This window comes from Hirundo rustica, unplaced genomic scaffold (genome assembly GCF_015227805.2).
Source record: "Hirundo rustica isolate bHirRus1 unplaced genomic scaffold, bHirRus1.pri.v3 scaffold_201_arrow_ctg1, whole genome shotgun sequence".
Classification (NCBI taxonomy): domain Eukaryota; kingdom Metazoa; phylum Chordata; class Aves; order Passeriformes; family Hirundinidae; genus Hirundo; species Hirundo rustica.
The window spans coordinates 35578-52286 of record NW_026690267.1 but is presented as its reverse complement, the minus strand read 5'-3'; the positions used below and the strand labels follow the sequence as shown (position 1 = coordinate 52286).

General features: G+C 65.0%; 2 protein-coding genes and 1 long non-coding RNA gene across 3 annotated transcripts; 1 reads left to right on the top strand and 2 right to left on the bottom strand.

Moving 5' to 3' along the window:
* Window positions 1–816: 816 nt before the first annotated feature.
* Window positions 817–5897, bottom strand: LOC120747782 (DDB1- and CUL4-associated factor 15-like). The gene is given in 19 exon segments (XM_040053823.2): window positions 817–961; window positions 1176–1236; window positions 1238–1292; window positions 1747–1851; window positions 1922–1980; window positions 1983–2009; window positions 2137–2181; window positions 2183–2206; window positions 2208–2298; window positions 2373–2439; window positions 2519–2626; window positions 2629–2955; window positions 3367–3462; window positions 3465–3536; window positions 4055–4191; window positions 4280–4386; window positions 4798–4933; window positions 5085–5182; window positions 5769–5897. Coding segments are annotated over 19 exon segments (1800 nt in total). The 3' UTR covers window positions 817–905.
* Window positions 5898–7230: 1333 nt separating this feature from the next.
* On the bottom strand, window positions 7231–15277 carry LOC120747780 (coiled-coil and C2 domain-containing protein 1A-like). The gene is given in 28 exon segments (XM_058424355.1): window positions 7231–7244; window positions 7319–7396; window positions 7495–7620; window positions 7735–7816; window positions 7908–7960; window positions 8035–8170; window positions 8351–8388; window positions 8391–8440; window positions 8839–8938; window positions 9057–9108; window positions 9880–9938; window positions 10019–10092; window positions 10164–10280; window positions 10403–10461; window positions 10987–11107; window positions 11290–11476; window positions 11917–11992; window positions 12074–12219; window positions 12308–12380; window positions 13039–13169; window positions 13256–13345; window positions 13430–13484; window positions 13572–13895; window positions 14313–14435; window positions 14587–14649; window positions 14747–14859; window positions 14947–14980; window positions 15266–15277. Coding segments are annotated over 28 exon segments (2586 nt in total).
* A 971-nt stretch (window positions 15278–16248) lies between these two features.
* On the top strand, window positions 16249–16709 carry LOC120747777 (uncharacterized). Its single transcript, XR_005699196.2, has 3 exons — window positions 16249–16380; window positions 16456–16519; window positions 16606–16709. It is a non-coding gene; the product is annotated as an uncharacterized LOC120747777 (long non-coding RNA).

The following is a 16709-nucleotide window of genomic DNA, read 5'->3' as shown; positions in this document are numbered from 1 at the left end:
GGAAGCCGGGGATTTTTTTTGGGGGGGGGGGGGGGGAGGTAAAAATAAAATACAAAAAAACCCCGCGGGGACCCCCTGGCCGCTGCCCCCTCCCCCCCCCGCAGTGCCAAACCCCTCCCCCCGCTGCCTTACGCCCCCTCCCCACCCCCTCCCCCGCATGTCGCCCCCCCCCCCCAATTAGATTTTGGCGTTTTTCGATCATTTTTGTGCTTTGCGCCCCCCCCCCCGGGGGGGGGGAGGGGCCGTGTCCGTGGCCGCCCGTGTGGAAATTAAGCCAAACCTGGAATTTTTGGGGAGGGGGAGGAGGAAAAGGTGGGGAGGGGGGGGTTTGGGACCCTCCCCCACCCTGCAGCCCCCCCCCCCTCTCCCCGCCCCCCCGCCCCCCTTCCTTGCAGATGCTGTTTTTTACCTTTTTAGCTTCTTTGTAAAAGGAATAAAAAACCAACTGCGGTTGTTTGTCCGGCCCTGCCTGTGACAGGAGCGGGGGGGTGAGGCCCGGATTTACCCAAAACGCGGGGATTCACCCCAAAATCCCGCCCTCGAAACCCCAGGGAAGGAGGATTTACCCAAAACGCGGGGATTCACCCCAAAATCCCACCCTCGAAACCCCCCCAAAAAAAACCCCGCAGCGAATCGAAGGAGGCGACGCGTGGAAATGGGAATTTTTATTTTTGGGGAAGGGGGATCGGAGCAGTCTGGGGCGGGGGGGAAAACCCCTTCCCCAGCACCGAAAAAACACTGAGTGGCAAAAAAAAAAAAAAAAAAAAAAAAAAAAAAGAGAGAAAAAAAATAGGAAAAAAAGGGGGAAAAAAAAAAATAACAACAAAAAAAAAAGGCCCCGGGAGGGGTTTGGGCGGCCAGCAGGTGTCAGAGCACGATCCAGGTGTCACAGCACGATCCAGGTGTCAGAGCACGATCCAGGTGTAGCGCTCGTTGTCCGCCAGAACCTTCAGGGAGCAGCCTTGGGGAGGGGGGAGAGCAGCGATGGCGAGACCCCCAAACGCGGGCACGACCCCCCCCCCCAAACCACCCGGGAGCTCCGTATCCCACCCTTCACCTCCCTCCCCACCCCGGTGGACCCCTCCCCAAAAACGCCCGACAGGAGCCTGGACGCCCCCAGCCCCTCTCCAGGGACCCTCCCCGAGCCCCCCCTCGCCGGAGCCCCGGAGGCCCACCCTTGTGCAGGGCCTCGTTGGTCATCCTGTGCACGCCGCGGCCGGGCCCCTCGGGGACGAGCCCAGCGCATCACCGTGTCCACGCAGCCCTTGCGGTACGAGCTCCACACGCTGCCGCTGCCACAGCGGGTCGGGGACGGGGCCGGATGGCCCCCCACGACCCCCCCAAAGCACCGCCGGGACCCCCCCCAAGCAGAGCCCGGGGTGCCCAGGGGGGGTGTCGAGGCATCGAGGCCTTATAGGGGCGCTGCCCGCCCGATGAGGTTTGGGGTGGGGGCACAGGGGGTTTGGGAGGGTCCCTGAGCGCCCCCCCACCCCCTTCCAGGGCCACGGGTTTGCTTCAGGGGGTCTTTACCCAGCCCATCCCCCACCCCAAACCCACCTGAGCGGCACAAACCACCCCAACCCCTCCCAAAATCACCGCCCGGAACCTCCAAATCCTCTCGCGCCCCCCCCACAGGACTCGCCCACGGCCCACCCGGGGTTCACGGCTGCGAGACCTCCCCGAAATCACCCCCCAGCTCCTCCCGGCCGCTCAGAACGCCCCCCCCCAAACCCCTCCCTTCCTCACCTGGTCTGCCCTTTGACCTCGGTGAGGTCCCCCACACCCACGTGGTTGAAGGCGCCGCTGGTTGAGGTCCCAGGCACCTTGAGGCTGGTGTGGTAGGTCCTGGGGCTGGAAATGAGGGGGGGGGCTCAGCGCTGGGGAGGGGGCTCCGGGACCACTCCCGGCCCTCCCCTCTCACCGGAGCTGCCCCTCCTCGTCGGGAGAGGGGAAGGCGAGCAGCAGCAGGCCCGATGTTGATCAACCACCTGGTTGGTCTCGGGGCACACCTGGGGGGCACGGCGCGAGGGAGAGTTTCGGGGCGGGATTTCGGGGCGTTGGGAGGGGGGATTCCTGCATCTGTGGGATGCACGGCGTGGGGGGGGGCACCCCGGGATTCCGGGGGGGCTCTGGCACCTCGAGGATGACGATGTCGTAGTCGCTGAAGGAGCAGAACTGGCGGGGACCAGGCGGCGTCGTTACGGATCAACCTCGTTGATGACGTACTCGAAATCCAGCGTCAGCTGCTCCACCGTCAGGTACTGCCCCTGGGGAGGGGTCCGGGGGGGGTCACCGGGGCTCTGCCCACCCCCCCAAACGGCGTTTTAGGGGTCCCCTGAGCCCCACCTGGGCCGTGGCTCTGTCCCGCAGGCGGCCTCAGGCTGCGGCCGCTCAGGTCGGTCACCACGAAGGGCAGCGAGATTTTGTCGTCCTCCAGGTCTAGGGGGGGGGGGGACGCACAGGAGTCAAGGGGGGGCACCCCAATACCGGGGAGGGGCGTCCCCGGCCCCCCACTCACCCTCGGGGGGCTCCCCGGGCTCCAGCACGTAGCGCAGTTTGGTGTAGTTGGACGTAGCCGGGCTCCGGCGAGGCGCCGGGGGGCTGCGGCTCCCCCGGGGGGCTGCCGGGGCTCTGGGGGGGATCTCGGGGGGCTGCCCCGGGGGGAGGGCGGGGGGTCTTCCCCCCCTTCCCCGTGAGCCCCCTCGGATCCTCCCCCGGCTCCCTGAGCCCTCCGGAACAGGTCGGCCAAGAATTCCTTGGCTTTGGCCACGGCCGGGGAAGGGGGGCGCGGGGGGGAGCTCTGGGCTTTGGGGGCTCCAGGGGGGGGCTGCGCGGCCGGGGGGACCCGCGACCCCCTGCAGCTCCTCGGGGGCTGTTGGGGGGCGTTTTCCCCCCTCCGGTTGGGGCCCGGCACGTTGCGGCGCTCGTAGAGGATCTGCTGGGAGCTGCTGTCGCCTGTCGGGGGGTGCAGGGGTCAGGGGGGGCTTGGGGAGGGGTCCCGGGGGGGTTCAGAGGGGTCCCACAGCGGGTTTTGGGGTCCCAGGAGTGTTTGGCGAGGGATCCAGGAGCTTGGAGGGCTCTGGGAACTGCTCGTGGGTTCGGGGGGGGGTCAGGGAGGGGTTCAATGGGGTTCCAGGGGGTCCCAGGGGGGTCCAGGGGGGTCCGGGGGGATTTAGTGGGGTCCCAGGGGAGTCCCGGGTAGGTTCAGGGGGGGTCCAGGGGGTTCAGTGGGGTCCCAGGGGGGTCCCAGGGGGTTCATGGGGTCCAGGGGGGTTCAGTGGGGTCCCGGGTGGGTTCAGTGGGGTCCCAGGGTGGGTCCCAGGGGGGTCCGGGGGGGTTCAGGGGGTCCCAGGGGGTCCCGGGTACCCGCGGGGTGCACGGCGATGGCGCAGGCCACGAGCGAGAAGCTGGTGTTGAGCAGCACGACGTGGTCCTTGCGCAGCTGGAAGGCCGGCTGGAAGTGGGGAAGGGGTAGACCACCTGGAACTTGGTGTGCAGCAGGAAGCCGTGGCGCAGGCAGGCGGGGGGGGTCTCACCTGGGGGCGTGTGGGGACACCCCGGCTTGAGGGTGCCCCTCCAAAGGACCCCGGGGCTCACCGGGGTAGGGTCAGGGGGGGCTCACAGGGGGCTCAGGGACCCTCCAGGACTTTTTGGGGGTTCAGGATCCCCCTGGGGTCTCGGGAGACTCACAGGGGCTTGGTGTCCCAGCCAGGACGCAGGGTCCCCAGCCAGGATTTAGGGTCCCCCCAGTGTCTCAGTGTCCCCCCAGGATCTCAGTGTCCCCCTGAGGGTCCCAGTGTCCCCTCAGGATCTCAGGATCCCCCCCAGGGTCCCGATGTCCCCCAAGTGTCTCAGTGTCCCCTCAGGATCTCAGGATCCCCCTCAGGGTCCCGATGTCCCCCAGTGTCTCTGTGTCCCACCACTGCTGTGTCCCCCCAGTGCTCAGGATCCCCCCCAGTGTCCCGATGTCCCCGCGCTGTCCCAGTGTCCCCGCAGTGTCCCGATGCCCCCCGCGGCCCGGGGGTCCCACCGGAGGTCTCACCGGGGGTCTCACCGGGGGTCTCGGCGGCGCGGCGGCAGGCCGGGCAGTGCCGCGGTGGGGGCACGGCCACGGCGCTGACATAGATGTCCCGGTGGTTCTCGTCGCTCATCAGCATCATGTTCACCTGCAGCCCCGGGGCCGAGCGCGTGCTGGGGGGGCGCGGGGACGGGGAGGGGGGCAAGGGGTCACCGGGGGTCCCAGCAGGGCCGCCCCAGGGGTCCCCGGGGCGCCACCCACTTGAAGCCGAAGACGATGACCTTGTCGCTGTCCCCCGGCCACTCGCACACCGTCAGGTAAAGGTCGCTGTAGATCTCCTCGTCCTGGAACAGCCGCACCTGGCGCACCTGGGAGGGGCCGTGGGGTGGGCAGGGAGTCCCTTGGGTGTCCTCTGGGTGCCCCTTGGGCATCCCTTGGATGTCCCCAGGTGTTCCCAGAGTGTCCCCAGGGTGTCCTCAGGTGTCCCTGCCTGTCCCCAGGGTGTCCCCAGGTATCTCTGCCTGCCCCCAGGGTGTCCCTCAGTTGTCCCCAGCTGTCCCTGCCTGTCCCCAGGTCTCCCTGGCTGTCCCCGGCATGTCCACGGGTGTCCCCAGGGTGTCCCCAATTGTCCCCAGGTATCCTTGGCTGTCCCCAGGTGTCCCCAGGGTGTCCCCAGTTATCCCTGGCTGTCCTGAGCTGTCCCCAGGGTGTCCCCAGGTATCCCTGGCTGTCCCTGGGTGTCCCCAGTTGTCCCCAGGGTGTCCCCAGGTGTCACCCACCAGGCGCAGCTTGCTGTGCACGTTGAACTCCCACCAGTACAGGTGGTACAGGTAGAAGGAGAAGTCGTCGTCCCCGGAGCTGCTGGTGTAGGACAGGACGTAGCGGCCGCACTTGGAGAAGCCCAGGAAGATGTGGCTGGGGTGGGGGGGACACGGAGGGGACAGCAGGAATGGGGAGGGGACACACACACACACACACACCACGCAACGGGGGTCACCTCGGGACCCCCCCCTCCAGCAGGTTTGGGGTGTCCCCCCACCCCACAAGGGCCGGGGTCCCCCCTCACCCCGCCCACAGAAACTCCTCGTCCACGATGCTCTTGAGGGTGACGCAGACGCGCGGCGGAAGCTTCCGGAACAGCCGGGGGGAGAGCTGCCCACTGAGCTGAGGGGGGGGCACGGGAGGGTCAGGGACCCCTCTAACCCTCCCCAGAGCCGGGAGGAGCTGGGGCAGCGCAGGGGGGGACAGGGACCCCCCGAACCCCCCCAACAGCCTCCAAGATCTCCCGATGCGCCCCAAAATTCAGGGCAGAGATGAGCTGGGGGGGGCAATGGCGGGTCAGGGACCCCAAATCCCTCCACAGACCGCCGGAGCTGCCTCCCCTGAGCTGGGGGTGTACGGGGAGGGGGTCCCACATCGCCCACCGCAGCCCCTCAGCCCGTGAGCTCCAAGCCCTCAGAAAAGACACACCCCCCCCCCCAAATCAGGGCTTTCCCCGCACCCTCAGCCCCCCACACAGGACGCCCCCCAGCTCAGGGCACCCTCAGGGACCCTCCACCGTGTCGGCATCTCCCTCAGGGTCCCCCCTTCCTCCGGCCGGGCTCCCCCGCCATACCCCAGAGCAGTGTCCCCTCATCTCCGCCCGTCCCTCCCTCAGGGTCCCCTCACAGAGACCCCCCCTCACCTCAGGGCCCCCTCAGATCCCCCTGCCCTCAGTCTCCCCACCGTCCCCTCAGCCCCTCACGCTCACCCGGACGCGGTCGAGCTGCCTCACGAGATGCTCGCGGCGGCCTCGGGGCGCGGCCCCGGCCCCGGCGCCCCCCGCCGCCCCCCGTTTCCCCCCGGGGCCGCCCCGCTCCGCTTTCGAGCTCGGCGCCATTTTCCCGGACCGGCCGCTTCCGGCGCTCCGCGCGCCGCCGCTGCCCCGCCCACACCGCGCTCCCACTGGCCGCTGCCGCAGCGGCCGCGCACCTCATTGGCTGGCTCAACCGTCAATCACCGTCTCATCCCACCCCCACGCGGAGATTTGGCCAATGGGAGCGCGCCGGACGCAATGTGATTGGCTGCTGCCCGCGCCCGTCCGTTCTGGCGGGGTTGCCATGGAGACGTGGCAGCGGCGGGGACGGGCCGAGGAGTGGGCGTGGCCGCTGCCGTGATTGACAGCTGGGGGGGGGCGGCGAGAACGGAGAATCACCAAAATCCGCGGTTTTCTTCTTAAAAAACTTTATAATTTATAGTGAGAGCGCCCGGAACAGCCCCTCCCCTTACAGGCACTTGGGGGGGATCCGCTTTGGTGGGGCGGGGGGGGACACGGGGAGCGGGGAAAAAGTGCTTGGGGGGACACGTGGGTGGGGAGGGGTCGGTGTCACCCTGTCATTTGGGGGGGCGTCACCCCCTGTCATTGAGGAGGGGTCACCCTGTCATTGAGGAGGGGGTCAGTGTCACCCTGTCGCTGGGGGCTCAGTGTCCACCCCAGGGGACACGGGGCGGTGGGATGTAGCAGCTCTGATCCCTGCGATTGTCACAGTGGCCATGGGGGGGGTGGTCCAGAGCCCCCCCAAAACAGAGGGAGGGGTCCTCTGAGCCTCCCCAGACCCCCGAGTGGTCCCAGCCCCGGGAGAGGAGGGCAGGGACGGGGGGGATTCATCCACGGAGTTTTTGGAGCTGGAAAAGAAGAGGGCAGTGAGGGAGGGGCGGGAAGGAAGGGGAGGGGGCCCAGGGGACCCACAAATTCCAACCCCCCCTCCCCAGTGACAGGGTCCTCACCTCGCTCTCCACCAGGTTCCGTTTGTACAGAGCCTCCTTGGCGGCTTCCTGGGAAAGGGGGAATCAGGGGGGGGTCCCAAAACGGCACCCACGGGGTTGGGGGACAGCAGGAATTCAGGGGGGGTGTCAGGTTTGGGGGGGGTGCAAGCAGGACTTTGGGGGTCACATCAGGAATTTGGGGGTCACGAGAGTGGAGGGGGCAGCAGGAACGGGGAGGGGGGAACTCAAATTGTGCACCAAGAATTGGGGAAGGGGTTCACCAGAGTTGGGAGTCTCCGAGGTTTGGGGTGCCCAGGATTTTGAGGGGGGGGGTGGCACCAGGATTTGGGGGGGCTGGGGAGGGTTTGGAGGGGCTACAGCAGAATTTGGGGGATATTGGGGTTGGGGGGGGGGGTACAGCAGGAATTTAGGGAGCACCAGGAACTGGGAGGTCCCAAGATTTGGGGTTAATCCCGGATTTCTGGGGCGGACACCAGGATTAGGGGAGCACCGAGGAGGGTCTGGGGTGCCCCCCCCGAGGCTCGGGGGTCTCACCCTCTTCTCCCTGGGTGCCGAGGCGCCGCGCCGCCTCCGTGTAGAGCCGCAGGTGCCGCTCCAGGTGCTGGGCGTACTCTGGAAGCGGGGGGGGAAAAAACCGGGATAACGCCACCTGGGAGGGGGAAAACCGGGATAAAGGATGATTTTTGGGGCGGGGGGCAGCCTCAGCTCACCCGTGCGGAAGTGGGGGTCCCCCGCCTGCAGCCGTGCCCGCAGCCCCTGGATGCGCCGCTGCAGATCCTGGTGCTGCTGCCGCAGCTCGGGGGGCACCGGGCGCCCGGCACGGCCGAACGCAGCATCTGGGGAGGGGGGCAACGAACGGGGGAGGGCGTCAGGGGCGTCCCGGGGGGGGCTCCCCGGGTTTCTCTGCTCCCCCAAAAGGCCGCAATCGTCGTCCCAACCTCCCCATCAACCTTCCGCTCCCAGGCGCTCCCGGTTCCGAACAGCAGCAGGTTGAGGCTCGGGAATGTCGGGGTTGGATCTGGGAAGAGGGGTCTGGGGAGGGGGGGGGGAAATGATAAAAAGAGAGGGGAGACCCCTGAAAAACCCCGGAGGAGGGGAATTGGGGTCCTCCCCTTCCCCTCACCTGTTGTTTCCCGTCCTTCGGGGCCGCCACGGTGGGGTTTTGGGAAGAGCGACCTGAGCGGGAGGAGAGCTCCGGGTTATCCCGGGGGGGGATCCGCGGGTCCTGGGGGAATGTTCCCGGTACTCACCGAGGGTCTCGGCCGCCGGTTCCAGCACCAGCCAGCGCTCGGAGCGCGGCTCCAGCTGCCGCTGAGCGCCCAGCGGCTCCCGGATCCGCACCCACACCTCCAGGCGCCCGCCCGTGCGCCGCCGCCCGTCCAGCAGCTGCGGGGGCACCGGGAGCGGGCCGTGAGGATGAGGAGGAACCGGGGCAGGGAAAAAATCCCGGGGGTGAGGAAACGCTGGGAAAGCGCGGGGAGAGGCGGGATGGAGGGAGAGGCAACGCCAGGAAAAACTCGGGAACGCCAGGGAAGCGGGGAGGGATCCTGCCTTCTCCTCTCTCACCTCCAGCTGCTCCCGGAGCTCGCAGGATCCTTCCAGCCCTCCAGGCGAAGCTGAGCCGAGCCCAGAGCCCGCTCCGGCCGGAACAGCCCCCTGCGGGTGAGGACCAGGCGCTGGGACCCCAAGAGCAGCGGGGTGAGGAGCCCCCGCCCCAGGAAATCGGGAATTGCGGCGCTCCGGAGCCGCCCCTCACCCCCGCGGGCACTGCTTCGCCCGGACCCCGTGCGGATTTTCCCGCGATTTCTACGCTCTTCCCTGGATTTTCTATCTCCCGCGCTATTTCATGCGCTCCCTGCCTCGTTTTCCGTAGTTCCCGTGGCACTTTTCACAGTTCCCGTGCGGTTTTTCCCCCGTTTTCCGGACGTTTCCCACCCCTCGCTTTCCACGCGTCGCTCCCGCGGTTATCTCCGACACCTCCCGCGTTTCCTACCGGCTTCTCCTTAAGTTTTACCCCTTATCCCCTCTTCCCGGAATTTTCCCCCTCCTCGTACCCTTTCTGGGTCACCTCGAACTTGATCCCGCGGGAGCTCAGGAGCCGGCGGAGCCCCCGGTGCCCCCGGAGCAGCCGCAGCCGGAACCGCGCCCGAAATTCTGGGGAGGGAAGGGAGGGGAATCAGCGCCGGGGGGGGTCACACAAACCCCTGGATTCCCAGGAAAATTCCCAGGAAAATTCCCAGGAAAAATTCCCGTGAGGATTCCCAGGACTCACCCGGACAATCCGTGTTTTTCACGACGTTGGTCTTGTCCCGCTGCGCCTCCTCCTGCAGGGAGAGGGAGTCAGGGACGCGCAGAGTTCACGCTCTGCACAAGACATTTCCTACGTTGTTCGTGTGTATTTACCACATTGATTATGTTGTATCGATTAGCAACGCTGCGTTATTATTTTGGTGGCACGGTACATGTAGCTTTTGTGGTTAAAATGCAGATTTTTGTGGTTAAAATGCAGATTTTTGTCATTAAAATGTAGGTTTTTGTGGTTGAAATGCAGATTTTTGCCGTTAAAATGTAGTTTTTTGTGGTAGAAATGCTTTTTTTTTGCAGTTAAAATGCAGGTTTTTGTAGTTAAAATGCAGGTTTTGTAGTTAAAATGGAAATTATGTATTTGAGGGTTGTTGGGTTTTTTTTAAGAGAGGAAGGGGATATTGCAGAGAGATGGCAGCCACAAGAAAACGTGAATCTCTCACAGAAAAAAAAATATTAATTCCCTATCAGAAGAGACCAACTTCTGCCTCGCTCAGCCCTGAAGGCTCCGTAGGGATTGAGAGGAAAAAGTGACACTGACCAGAGAGAATCCTTTGTTTGAAGGGAATTTATGAATGAAACGCCTGAAATGTGTGAATATTTAACAGGCTTTCAAGGTTTAATTCTCTGTTAACAGGATCCTTTCTCGGAGCTCAGACCTCTGTAACTTTTTTATTGTCTCGTATCGTCCTAACCCTAATTTTCCGATATTTTTTTTTTCATTAATTCTATTTTTATAACGCTATTAAACTTGTAAAATTTTAACCCGCGGGCGGGGGGTCTCCACTCACCGCGCTGGGGTGGGGGAACTCGAAGCGCACGAAGGTGTCCAGCTCTGCGGGGGTCACGCCTGGGGGGGGACACGGGGCAGGGGTGGGGACACCGCGGCTGCTCCCCCGGCTCTCCCGGCTCCCCCAGGCTGTGTCTCACCTGCAGGCACCGGGAGGCCGATCCCTCTGTCTATCCCCAGCTCCAGGTCGCTGCTGCTCAGCTCCGGGAAGCTCCTGCGGGGCGGGGAAGGTGTCAGACCCCTCCCCAGGTGAGCGGCCCCCCCCCCAAAGCCCCTTCCCCTCACTTGATGACGCTGAAGGTTCTCTGCTCGTAGCGGGGTCTCGGGGGGGGTCCCCCCCGGTCGTGCTCCCTCCGCAGGGTCTCCATGTGCCGCCGGCATTCCTCGGCCAGCGCCTCGCACCTGGAAGCACCCGGGCAGGTGAGCCCAGCCCAGCCCAGCCCGGGGTCCCTCCCCCTGGCATCAGCATCCTCCTCTTCCTCCGCAGAGGGGGAAGAGCTGAGCTGTGGCAGCCCGGAGCTCACCTGGTGGTCTCGGAGATGTTCCCCAGGTGAGCGAATTGTCGGGAGTAGGTGAGGCACATCTGGGGAAAAAAAGAGCGGGAGGAGGAGGAGGAATGAGGGAGAGGGCAGGAAAAGAGGAGAGGAGAAGGAGAGAGAAGAAATGGGAAAAGGAGAAGAAAAAGGAAAAAAAAAATAATAAAATAGGAAAAAAAAGGAAATAAAAAAGAAGAAAAAACAAAAAAAAAAGGGGAAAAAAAAGAAAATTAAAAAAAATTAAGAAAGAGAAAAAAGAAAAAAAAGGGAAAAAGAAAAGCAAAAAAATTAAAAGAAAAAAGAAAAAAGAAAAAAATTTAAAAAAAAAAAAAAAGAAAAAAGGGAAAAGGAAAGGAAAAAGGGAAAAGGAAGAGGAATGAAGAAAAAATAAGAAAAAGAGGAAAAAGGAGCCCGGGAAGAGGGACAAGAAGAAAAAGGAGGAAGAGAAGGAAGTTTCCACATCCATCCGATATCCTGGTGCCCTCCCTTTGGAGCGCTCCCCCAGACCCCAAAACTCCTGGGACCCTCCCGCATTTTTAAGGCACAACCCCGTTTTTTTGGGTTCCCCTCACCTGGTGCTGCCTCCTCAGGGCCCCCGCCAGCTGCAGGAAGGTCTTGGCCACCTCGGGGGGCGTCGGGACCTCTGCCCGGCCCCAGCTCGAACTCTGCCCCGTCCAGGGGCACCTCCGGGACCTGCGGGGGGATCGGTGACCCGTGGGGACCCCGGGAGCGAGATCCCCGGGGGATTGGTGATCCCATGGGGACCCCGGGAGGAGATCCAAAGGGGGATTGGGGGATCCCATGGGGACCCCGGGAGCGAGATCCCCGGGGGGATTGGGGGATCTGGGGCGGGATCCCGGAGCAGAGGCAGGGACGGGACCCCCCTGACCTGGGCGATGTCCACGGGGAGCCCCCCGCGGGCGGCCCCCAGCAGCCCCTCGACGCCCTTGGCGCGGCGCAGCAGCAGCTTGGCTCCCTCCAGGTCGTTGCGGCGCTTGGCGCGGAGCGCGGCCTGAGCCAGCTGCCGCCGCCGCAGCTCCAGGAACTGCAGCTGCTGCTGGGCTGAGAGCACGGCCGGCAGCGGGGTCAGGGGACCCCCAGTTAGCAGGAGTGGGGGTCAGGGGATCCCCCCCCAACCTGTATTGGGGTCAGGGGATCCCCCACCCAACCTGTATTGGGGGTGAGGGGATCCCCACCCAACCTGCACCGGGGTCAGGGGACCCCCAGTTAGCCTGAGTGGGGTCAGGGGATCCCCACCCACCCTAAAAGGGGTCAGGGTACCCCCACCCAACCTGTATTGGGGTCAGGGGACCCCCCGTTAACAGGAGTGGGGGTCAGGGGATCCCCCACCCACCCTAAATGGGGTTCAGAGGATCCCCACCCACCCTAAATGGGGTCAGGGGACCCCCACCCACCTTCAATGGGGTCAGGGTACCCCCACCCACCCTGCACCCCTGGGTGCTCCCCTGGCCCCGCCCTCCCTGCCCCGGTCCCTCCCGCACCTTTTCCCGCAGGTTTTGCAGCCGGCTGGGAATTCCGGGGCGCCGGCGGCTGCTTGGGAGGAGCTCCGGGCTGGACCTGGAGCGATGGTGTCGGGAACAGTCGCCGGGAACGCCCCAATCCCGCCGTCCCCAAATTCCCTGGGTGCCGAAATCCCACCTTGGCCTCCTTGGGGTCTCCCTTTTCCTCTTCTTCCTCCTCCTCCTCCTCCTCCTTCTGCTGCTCCGTCAGCTTCAAAGCCGCCTCCAGCATCCCAGAAATGCTCGGCTCCGACGGGATCTCCGTGCCCTGGATGGGGGGAAAGCCTGGAAAAGGGGGGGGGGGGGTCCCAGTGGGAATGGGAGCTCCCGGGCCCAGAATCCCCCTCCCACGGGTCAGGAAGCAGGAACGTACCCGGGGGAACCGGCAGCTCCGAGAGATCCACGGATTTGCCGGCGCTGTGAGCACGGATGGCGGCCTGGTATTGCTGGGGGGGGCAGAGGGGAGTGGTCAGGGGGCACCCGAAGGGGCGCTGGGAGCACTGGGATGGACTGGGAGCACTGGGACTGGTGTCGCTGTGGGGAGACTGGGACCGGTGTTCTGGGATGGGAAGCACCCACAGCAGGACTGGGATCCATCCCCCAGGGCAGGACTGGGATCACTGTGTCTGGGACTGGGATCACTGTGTCTGGACTGGGATTATGTTCTGGGACTGGGATTGCTGTTCTGGGACTGGGATCACTGGTCTGGGACTGGGATCACTGGTCCGGGACTGGGATCACTGGTCTGGGACTGGGATCACTGTGCCTGGACTGGGATTATGTTCTGGGACTGGGATCACTGGTCTGGGACTGGGATCGCTGTTCTGGGACTGGAATCATGATTCTGGCACTGGGATCACTGTTCCTGGACTGGGATCACTGTTCCTGGACTGGGATTATGTTCTGGGACTGGGATCACTGTGTCTGGGACTGGGATCACTGTGTCTGGACTGGGATCACTGGTCTGGGACTGGGATCGCTGTTCTGGGACTGGGATCACTGTTCCTGGACTGGGATCACTGTTCCTAGACTGGGATCACTGTTCCTGGACTGGGATCACTGCTCCTGGACCGGGATCTCAGTTCCGGGCTGCGGCTCTCCCACCTTGACGATCCTCTCGTGCATCCGTGCCTTCCTCGCGTCGCCGCTGTCCTTGGCCTGGGCGGCGGCCGCCCGGTACCGCTCCCATGCGCTGCTCCAGCGCCTCCCGCACGTCCCGTGGCGCCCGGGCGGCTCTGGGGTGGCAAAAAACGGGAAAATCCCCCGAGAAATCCCCTTTTTCCTCCCCGTTCCCCCGCCCCAAGGAGCAACCGGAGCTGACCCGCAGTGGGAGAGGCCGGGCTGGCGTCCAGCGATTCCCTCCCTGGTGAATCCCTCGGGACTGGAGCCTGTGGCTGCTCCGGCTGTGGATCTGCAGGAAGGGAACAGCCAGATCCACCCGTGTGACCCCCAAAATGGGGGTTCAGACCCTTCCCAGGAGGATCGGGGGTCTCACCGGGGGCTGGCGGGACACGGCCTCGCTCCAGCGCCTCCAGCTGCGCCTCCAGCCTCTGGAAAACCACAGCACCAACAGAAATCCCGGCGCAGCCCAGGGACAGAGGGATCTGGGGGATGGATTCCAGGAATCCCGGGCGTACCTTGGCCGCCCGGAAATGCCCAAGGGCCGTGGCCGTGTCCCCGCGGCGTTTGGCCACCAGCGCTTCCTTCTGCAGCTCCTGCAGCCGCAGCCGGAGCGCCGGCACCGAGCTGGGATCCGGGCTGGGATCCGGGCTGGGATCCGGGATGGGATCCGGGGCTGGGGGCGGCTGTGGAGGGGCAGGGGGCTGCGCTGGGGGCTCGGGGCTCACGGGGGGCGGCGGCCCAGGGGCTCCCCCGCCCTTCCCCAGAGCCACCGGAGGAGGAATCTCGGCCTCGTCGATCCACTTCCCTCTCCGGACGGACTCCAGCATCTGCTCCAGGGTCTGTGGGCAAAGGGGAATTGGCGGGGGGAAAAGGGTGAAAATCCAGAGGAACGGGGTGAGATGGGGGCAGAGGTGGGAAGAATGGGGTAAGGCAGGGAGCTGGGGTCAGAAAAATGGGATGAGACAGGGCTCAGAGTTGAATGCAAGGGGACAGATGGAATGAAGTGGAATTTCATTGGAACAGGACTGGTCAGAACCGGGGAAAAGTGAGATAAAACTGAGCTCAGAACTGGAAAAAACAGGATAAAACTGCTCAAGCTCAGGCAAAACTGGGTCAAACAGGGTTCAGGGCTGTGACAAGCTGCTCAGTATCGGGAGAAACAGCACGGACCCGAGGTTATTCCAAGGGTTTTACGGGCAGAGGGGTCGGGTCGGGCCAGAGCGGCCAAAGCCGCAATTCCAGGGCTTCGGATTCACCTTGAGGCCGCGCTGGAGGCGCCGCAGCCGGGCCCCGTTCCCGTTCTCCCCCGCGGCGTTCTCGAGGGCCGCCCGGTAGAGCTCCGCACGCTCCGTCAGCTCCGCCAGCAGCGCCCCGGGCCCCTGCGGGAACACCGGATCACCGGGATCCACCCCCCCGGGCCCGTGCGGGAACACCGGATCACCGGGATCCACCCCCCCCCGGCACCCTGGGGGAACACCGGATCACCGGGATCCACCCCCCGGCACCGCCCCCGGCCCTGCCCAGCCCTACCTGCGGGGTCTCCGCGGCGGCCTCGCTCCCGGACCCCTCCTGCAGCACCTCCTGCAGCTCTGCCTGCTCAGGGATCCCGGGGATCAGCCCTTGCTTGGGCACGGATCCCCTTTTCCAGGCCGAGCACCTCCCCCGGTCCCCCCCCCCCGCTTCCCCTCACCAGCAGCTCCTCCTCGTTCTCCAGATCTTCCTCCCCTTCCTCCTCCTCCTCCTCCTCGTCCTCCGGGGGGTCCTGGAGGCAGAGCTGGGCCAGGGCCTCGACTGCTGCCACAGCTGGGGGGATCGGGGGGATTTATAAACCCGTTTTTGGGGGGAGGTTGATCCGCTCGAGGGGGTCCAGGCAAGGGGAGGGGGATTCACCTTGCTGGGGGCGCGGATCCCCCCCGTCCGGCGCCTCCCGGCCCCCAGCAGCAGCAGCAGCTCAGCCTCCAGCGCCGCGTCCCCGTCACCGCCGGCATCCCCCGGGCTGCCCCCGGAGCCGGGATCCGCCAGCAGCCCCATCTGAGGGAGGGTGAGAGAGCTGAGGGGGCGGCGAGGGGATCCCGGGATCCGGAGCAGGGGATCCGGAGCAGGGGATCCCCGAAAGCGGCGGGACGGAGAGGGGATTTCCAGGAGCCCATGGAAGGGAGGATGGGACCCCCAGAGAGGCAGAGCAAGGCGTCCCGGGGGTCACACGCACCTGCCGGGCCATGGCGGCTCCCCGGCCCGGGACCCTCCTCGCTCGGCTCATGGCTCCGTGTCCCGCCGGGCGCAGCCTGAGGGGAGAACACGGGGGGACCCCGGCCCTGAGCTGAGCCCCCGGGCCTCCCGCGAGCCCTTCCGAGCCCCCCCTTTAATGCCCCGAGCCGCCTCAGAGCCCCCGAAAAGATCTCGGTGTCCCCCCGCTCCTCACAAGGCGCCGCCGCCCCAGCCCCGGGCGCGCCCCACAAGGCCCAATCGCCCCTTTTCCCCTACTCCCAGAGCATCCCACAAGGCACCGTCAGTCCCCAGCTCTCCGCCGGCCCTCACCCCCGGACCCCGGTGATCCCGGCGATCCCGGTTATCCCGATTTATCCCGGTTTATCCCGGTTTATCCTCACTCACTTCCTGCTCCGCCGGCTGCTGTCAACACCCCCCCGCCTTACAGCACTACCGTCGCAAAGCCGCTGTCGCAAAAAACCCGCTTGCGGTTGCGTCTCGCTTTGCGGCGCGGGAGAACTACAACTCCCGGCGTGCACCGCCGGCAGGGAAAAGGCGGGAAAAACGTGAGGGGGGAACGGTGGAGAGGATGCCCCGAGGTGGAAAATGGGGTGGAAATCGGCGGAAATTCCACGATTTTCACCTCAGGCCCCGAGGGTTTGGGTCGTTCTGTTGCGGTTGTGCCTTTTGGGGGAGCTGGGAGTATTGATTTGGGCTGGCGGGGTAGACGACGGCTGGGGGTGAAAATGGCTGTGGGGCCTGAGGGAAAGTATGAGAGGGATGAGAGTAATGAGGTAATTTGGGGCTACTCCTTGGTCCTCCCAGGTAGCGCCAGGAATGGGGAAGCGCCCGCCCCCCACTCCCAGGTAACAGGGAAACGCCCAAATGTCCCAGTTTGAGCCCACAATGATCCTTTCCCCCACACACTGGCATCCCCCTCACGTCCAAAGCGAGACTCCCTTTGCCCCCCACCGCAACAGGCGACAGGAAATTCCATGCTCCCAAAGCCAAGCGGGTCCTTCAGGAGGCGCCGGGAGCTGCTGGCTCGGCCGTGCCCATTCCTTCCCAGAGCAGTGATCCCGATGGAGATCCTGCCAGGATGGACACCCCGGCAAGGTAACGGGAGGGGACGGGTGGGGAGTGATCTGGGTCCACCCAGATCCAATCCCCTGGAATTTGCTGGCTCCCCAGCGAGGACGGCGAGGCGGATCCAAAAGGAATCCCCGTGGGAGAGCACGGAGCTGGATCCCCACAGGTATGGAAAACCTCCAGCACGGTGTTCACACCAGGCAGAGGGGGAAAAACTCCCCAAACTGGCGTTTTTAATGTGGTTTTCTTCAGGAGGAGAGAGACAAGGAAATCAGAGGTGGTGGAGCACCAGAATCACCGGAACAGGGCGTTTCCGATGAGATGGAAGAGAAACATCTGGAATTGCCCCAGCTGGG